At 40.3% G+C, this 6,773-nt stretch overlaps 1 protein-coding gene across 2 annotated transcripts in view; it reads right to left on the bottom strand.

Moving 5' to 3' along the window:
* Positions 1-732: 732 nt before the first annotated feature.
* EPB41L3 (erythrocyte membrane protein band 4.1 like 3) overlaps positions 733-6,773 on the bottom strand; it is a 141,386-nt gene continuing 135,345 nt past the window's right edge. For both annotated transcript variants that reach the window (XM_057364891.1, XM_057364892.1), the window contains 5 exons: positions 6,558-6,689; positions 6,109-6,207; positions 4,962-5,042; positions 4,579-4,695; positions 733-3,344 (listed from right to left, as the gene is read on the bottom strand). In XM_057364891.1, coding sequence (XP_057220874.1) covers positions 4,585-4,695; positions 4,962-5,042; positions 6,109-6,207; positions 6,558-6,689 — 423 coding nt within the window. In that variant the 3' untranslated portion in view covers positions 733-3,344; positions 4,579-4,584. The remainder of the gene's footprint in view (positions 3,345-4,578; positions 4,696-4,961; positions 5,043-6,108; positions 6,208-6,557; positions 6,690-6,773) is intronic.

Below are 6,773 nucleotides of genomic sequence, written 5' to 3'. Positions count from 1 at the left end.
CTTATCCTTATTACCTGTGAAGAGGGAAGATGTAAAGGTGAAGCTTGTAAATGGGTTCTCTGATCTTAACTGACAGAAYTGTTTTGGTGTAAGGCAAGAAACTTGCAGCAAGACTTGCCAGTGTRATTGCCAAACTGAAGCCTGGACTCAATGTCCAATTCATATGCCAAGAAGAACTATTTATGAGGAACTATCATTTTAGCAGATACAATTTGTTGTACAGATGAAGCACATCATCTTACCAGCTGCCTAAATCTGCTCTGSGAAGAAATAAGGCTAAGCTGTTAAACCCTTACTTTGATCTAGTATATGGATTTAGAAGCTCATTAATTTTTTTTATGTTTTCTTGAGCACAGAAACACCATTACTTGCCATATGCAATGAGACAGCCTTAAAAACTTCAAGGAGATAAATGTTAAGGGATTCCAAGCAGCCTTTAAAAATGTCAGCGTGATGTATTCACTCTTTCTCTATGTGTAATGGCCACAATTGCTGTGGGCACTTTGCCTGGTGTGCAAAGCCCTTGCCACAGTGGTGCAGAGCAGCCAGTTCTCTCAGGATTGAAGCTGTGACTCCAGCTGGAGCGAGTAAGGCTGTCTCTGTGCTGGTGTCTATGTTGGCAATGCTGCCTTCAAGTAATACACGATCTGATGGTTTGTTTCCTGGGCTGGTTTATGTCGAGAAGCCAAACAACGACCAACAATAAATGAGAAGAGACAGAGACAAAAGATGGTTGGTAGAAACAGGCAGGTGCTCTTTATTTCATGTGGCACAGCATTAGGCAGACAACCCAAGAAACAGTTTCTAACAAAAACCAAAGCTATCACTTCCAGGAACCGTCCCCCAAACAAGGGTCTACTACCAACAGTGGCACTGAGATGTCCTTGCCTGTCCACTCTCATCTCCTCATAGTTTATATGCACTTAGGCCATGTCTTAGTGGTGAGTGTCCTTTCCAAGGAGACTAACTTCWTACAATACAATATCTTTAGACAGCGTACATACTGTGCAGGATCACCAGAGTACAATCTCCTCAAGCCATGCTAAAATATAATGCTAACTCTGGAGAGAAGGCTGTGCTATCGCCTCGTGTCTCTCTGAGGTAATACAATGCTGTTTCTTAGCTGACAACATGAGGGGCACCTGAGGGAGGATCAATATGGCTTCAGAGTCTATTTTGAAACTCCTGATGCAGTAGCGAGGAGCTGRTGTGCCATCGGCCGAGACAGGGTGAGGACCTCCTGCACCCCCGGCTGCCGCTGCGCACCAGCAGCACCAGAGAGCTGAGCCTACTGTCACTCAGGGGGATGGAAACAGAGATGGTCTGGGACTAGGAGGAGGAAGAGGAGGAGGAGGAGGAGGAGGTGGAGAGGGCGTGAAAGATCACAACAGACCGTCAGCTTTGTGTGGGAGAGGTAACAATGACGGCAGTGCGGGGAGGGGTTACATCGTTAGCACTCTGGATTTAAAGGCATGAAGAATGGCTGGTGAAAGGAAGACGTTTTAGAGACTAAGGGCAAAGCTTTAAAAGCCTTGGGATATTACTTTTAATTAATATCTACAGGTTATTCTCTCTATATATACTATTTTTCTTTCTAAATTATGAAAATAAACATTTATTAACAAGTCACTGGGTCAAATCCTGCTCTCCACTGAAGGCAAATCCATTGACTTCAATGGGAGGGAGCCCCGTGTAAACAACGAAGGGCAAATTTGGCCCTTTATGTCCTGAAAAGTCTGCTTGTACCCATTGTCTTTCAATCCTGCAAGGAAATACAGACTGAAAGGTGAACTAATTGTTACAAATTTCTCTTAACCTACCAAGGGAGTGTGAGTGAGGTGCGGCAAAGGAGCAAAAAAAAAAAAAAAAAAAAAAAGAACCAATAAATAATACTGCTTTAAAGATAATTTTATCCATGTTTCAGAGCAAAAATACAAAGAGAGTGGATCTGGATCAAGTGCTACTGGCCTTTACTTTCTAAGCAACGACAAAATTCTTCATTTAGCTTCGGTGAAATGTTACACAACCAGAGAAAACAGAAGGAACCAAACAATTCTTTTGCTTTGCAAACATCATATGCCCAAAGGTGAACACTGTCATCCCTTTGGATTCTCTGCTAGCTCCCACTGTCTGCACAGTGCAGTGTCAGCCGCTGAAGACAAAACACATCTACTGTGCACATGACTAAAACCTGTGGTGTCTTACAAATGTAACAGTTTGATGTTTTGAATACTAAAAACCACTAGGTGCTTTTAGACACAGAACAATACGATTTCGGATGCATTTACCACTTTTATTTCACTATGCAGAAACATACATTCACCATGTGTTGTGATGCAGCTGACAGTGTAATGGACGCTATCCCTTCCGTGGGTATTAGAGCTGGACACTAACGAGTTTTCAGTGGATGTTCTGTACAGGTTAAGGCTTGACTCAGAACTAGATAGTAGATGCTGACCAGATTCTCAAACAGATTTTTTTTTTCCTCTGAGAACAAAAGGGAAATCAATAGAAAACCATCACGGTTATTTCAGATTAATAATTTTCTAAAGCTGCAAACTAAGTAAAATACAGATTTTTTTTCTTTCTCTGAAATAACTACATATAATTTACAAGGTTAGGATCTGTGAAGGGTGACTGGAAGATGACTCTGAACAATGCTGACAAAAATCATTAAAGTTAATATACTAAAATCATTACTACCTCATAAGGTATTCAGTCAGGTATACAAAGCACACTTTGTAAGCATTTAAATGTTTTGATAAGAGTAAAGATTCATCATCGTTTATTGGGCAGTAATAAAACCAGATGAAACAAATATAAGATTCAAGTTGTTTACTGAATAAACTGTGTTATTGGCACATCTAATGTGTGGTAAAACATTATACACAGTACCTATACAGCTTCTAGCATTTTGGGAGTAATCTTCATTTACAATATCCGTAAACAAAAGGCTTGCCACCTAACAAATTTTAATTTGTTTAGACTTTCAGAAACTGTGAAAGGCATGAACTGTTTATGTGTTACATGAGATCACTGTTTATATTGTTTATGAACGTGCAGGTAAAGCTGAAAACTTAGACATTTTAAGAAAATTAAAAATGCTGCTTTTCTGTAATTTTATTGTTGCTTCATGCAATATTGTTTAACTGCTGCTGATTCAGATTGCTTTCTATGGGAAGGTATCTCTGCCAGTTTCTTTATTAACGGTCAAGATCAATTCTTCTGTACTGAAATTTTCCATAGACAGATACAAGTCAGTCAGGTTGGAACTGAGACTCCGTATAGGCTCTCGTATTCCTACTGGTATGCATGTCTGGATTCATATGCATTCTAGGTTATTCCTGCAGAAAAAAGAACTGAGTTAATTATTCAAAGCGACGACTCTCTTGCTAAAGAGATTTTGTCAATTTGTTCTTTACAGGAAAAGCTATTTGAAAATGGCATCATCCCAGTATCAGTAACTTGGACCAAATCCAAAGTCCACTGACGCCAATGGAAAGAATTAGTGACATCAATAGACTTTTAAGCAAGCCACATTGAGCTGTCTCTGAAACAATTAGCAGAATACCACAAGAATCACAGCTACTCACTCCTTAGTGACTGGTTCCATCTTCCAAATAAATAACTGACACTGAAATTCAGTTTTCTTTAGGGTCTGTATATCCAAAAGCAGGAGAGCCAAAGAGCTTCAAAAGGTGCTGTGCATTATACTCTGTTACTTACACCAAGTGCTAGGGAATACATATTGTTTTAAGAATAAARTGCTGCTATCGATTCAGCAAATCYGACAAGCAGCTTTTTCTTCCCCTTCTGCATACAGCATTCAAAGCCATTTGTGCAATGGTGCTGGCATTAAGAGCTTTTGCGTAGCAGGTTAGTATGCATGACATGTTTCTGCACACAGAATAAATACAGGAATATTAAGATGTTTGTTTAGCCAGCCACTATTGGAGAGCATGCCTTTACTGGGAGAAAGCTTGACGCAAGAAAAGCTGCATTATCATCTCATCCTGATAAACAATGCTGCTTTAAAACATAAAATATTCTTCCAAATACAAGAAAGCCAAGACACCCAAATACCGACAAACTTATTCACTGCATTTTAAAGCAAGTTGGACCATATCTTTGCAGGTTGGGAATTAAAGCGTAACTTGTAACATATCTGCACAGGACRTTTGAAAAGCAGCTGTAAGTTTTTCCCTTGGCATTTTTAATCCAAAATGCACACCTTTAAGAACAAATACTTTTTGTTCTTAAATGACACAAAAGCAGACAACAGGTTTTTTATGACTTCAGAAGTAGAAAATTAGACTGTAACAAGCATGGACAATGAGGACTTTTCAGAGAGCAWACAAAAGCAAATGAGTAGTTTCTCTTTCTCCAGCTGGCACTGTTTAATGAAGACAGATGTCTAGACCCRAATGTGGTTTACTTTCAAATATCAGAACAGATAACCAGCAACTTGAAAATGCCAGTGAGAGAAAGCGAAGASTTAAAGGTGAAATATGGCAGGAAAACAACAACTGCAACATGCCAGCCCAGTAAATGCCTAGGAAAGCCATCTGGTCATCTTACCTGTGGTCAATCCTCCCCATCTTCTGGTGTGATTTCTGTCTCTTTATGTACCACTACTTTGGTCACTGACATGTCAGGGTGCTGCTCTTTGGCTTCTTTAATTGCCTGAGCCAGCGCCTATCCCAAGGAAACCACAAAAGGGCAAAAACAAAAAGGAGGTGGAACATGCATGATCAGTAGCAAGGTGGAGAGATTCATGACATATTACACAATTTACAAATGAGGAAAATGATTAAAATATGAAATATTCCATCACTGATTTAGCTAGTATTCCAGCTTAATTTAAGGCATTCTGGTATGAATAATATGTGTCAAAGCAATGTTTAGAAATGTTCTCTTTGGCAGTCTTCAGGTTAGCCTTTTTAGCAGTCTGTAGATTTTACCTGATCATGATCAATATCTGCATCTCCTGTGATGACTATTCGTTTTTCAATTCTTGTCTCTGAGATGCCTCCTTTCACAGTCTAGATGGGAGGGACAAATGCATGTCAGTAACTTTTTTCAGAGTGCTGCTACTCATCCCCAGAATGATCAGTGCAGGAACCCTGTGATGACCAGTCCGAAGCAGATCAAACAGCTCTCACAGAGGGGACAACCCTGGACTGCAAGTGAGCAGCTCTGGAGTCAGCCTGAAYGCTCTGAATGGACTAATGACCTCCAGAGGTCCTTCCAACACAGGTAACTTTATGATTCCAGTTCATCTGCACATGTATCAAGAGAGAGGTTTGTATGTCATAAATGGCAGATTTGTCCCATGAGGAACACAATGGGAATACAGACAGCCCATATTCAAACTTATTTAAGTCCAACTGCTTGCTTCAGAATGGCATATAGGGTAGTATGGCCTTTGTGTAGCTCATYTACTAATGGGTGAACTTCACTGCCRAAAGATKAAATCCTGTCCTCAGTGAATATTGGTAGGAGAGCTGTCACAGCACTAAGAGGGTCTCTGCTTAGGGAGGAACTGTTATTTAAATGTTACCTTGGAACCTGGAAGACACAACATCATTTGTCTGTGCAGATATGAGCTTTTGGTCTGGCTGAGGGTGAGTTCCTCAGGGTACCACCCAGAACCACAGCCAAGGTGTCTTAGCTGACTGAATGTCCTGTTATGGCTACGTGACACAGATTTACTGTGTTCTTTCAACACCATGCCRGGGTAATAGCTCAGGGCTGAAAGGCATAAGCCTGTCAATGGAGCCTCATGTTCAGACAAATTATTGCTTCTAGGCCACCACATGATGCCAATGTGTTCATACTGTTTCCAGTTCCAGGGAGTATTTGCAGCTAAATCAAGTGCTTCTGTACAGCAAGACACACACCTTAAGGGTTTGACTCTTGTCAAGTCATTGGATGATGTGGTAATCAACTCAGMATAGCCAAAGACAGGTGAATAAAGACAATTATTTATGGTAAATTTACAAGATTTTGTCAAGAGAGTATCAGAATTTTTGAAATGAATCATAGAACCGAAGCTAAGAGAGCATGCACCCCAGTGAAAAAGGATCTCACTCTTTCCTGAGGACTYACTTTGGTGATATGTGTAGTAGTTGTAGTGCTGGTGGTTTCAGATGTGATAGTTTGTGCACTCATCAATACACCTGGTTCAGAATCAGCACCGCTATCCACCTAGAAACCAGAATAGAAAAACAGTCCCTGAAAAAATGCTCCTGAGCACAGGGAGGCAACTACTGGACTGGTAAACTCCCCATTTCTTTATGAAATGAGTATCTAAAGGTAGAGGATAACTGCTATTAGGGTCACCATGAGTCAGTACTTTTCTGTGCATCTCGAGGCTCTCCTTTGCCTCTGGAAGGACAGATGAGAAGCTGCAGCTTTTAAATCTGCAGTTCATCAATGACATGAGAGTCACCCTCAGCTAAATTATTCTTACGTACATCCTYCTCATGCCAATATTGAATGCTTGAACAACTTAAGACAAATCTGCACCAAAGCATGTCTTTTGCAGAATTTCTTACCTGAGAAGACTCGTATGTAATGGTTTTTGTTTCTGTATGGACTACTGGCACTTCCTTTGTTGAAATTTCAAGGGTTTCCCCACCAGCRGGAACACTGCTGAAACTGATAGTCTCAGTCTTCACAACTGGTGACTGTGTGAACAAAAAGAAGGAATTGGAACATTTAGCAAAGCTTATGGATTTCTCAGAACAGGGGTTTTTTTTGTTTTGTTTTTT

This window comes from Malurus melanocephalus, unplaced genomic scaffold (assembly GCF_030028575.1).
Source record: "Malurus melanocephalus ecotype Western Australia unplaced genomic scaffold, MMel_1.1 scaffold_44, whole genome shotgun sequence".
Classification (NCBI taxonomy): domain Eukaryota; kingdom Metazoa; phylum Chordata; class Aves; order Passeriformes; family Maluridae; genus Malurus; species Malurus melanocephalus.
Note: the sequence above shows the minus strand (reverse complement) of the source record. Positions and strands in the feature narration are given on the sequence as shown.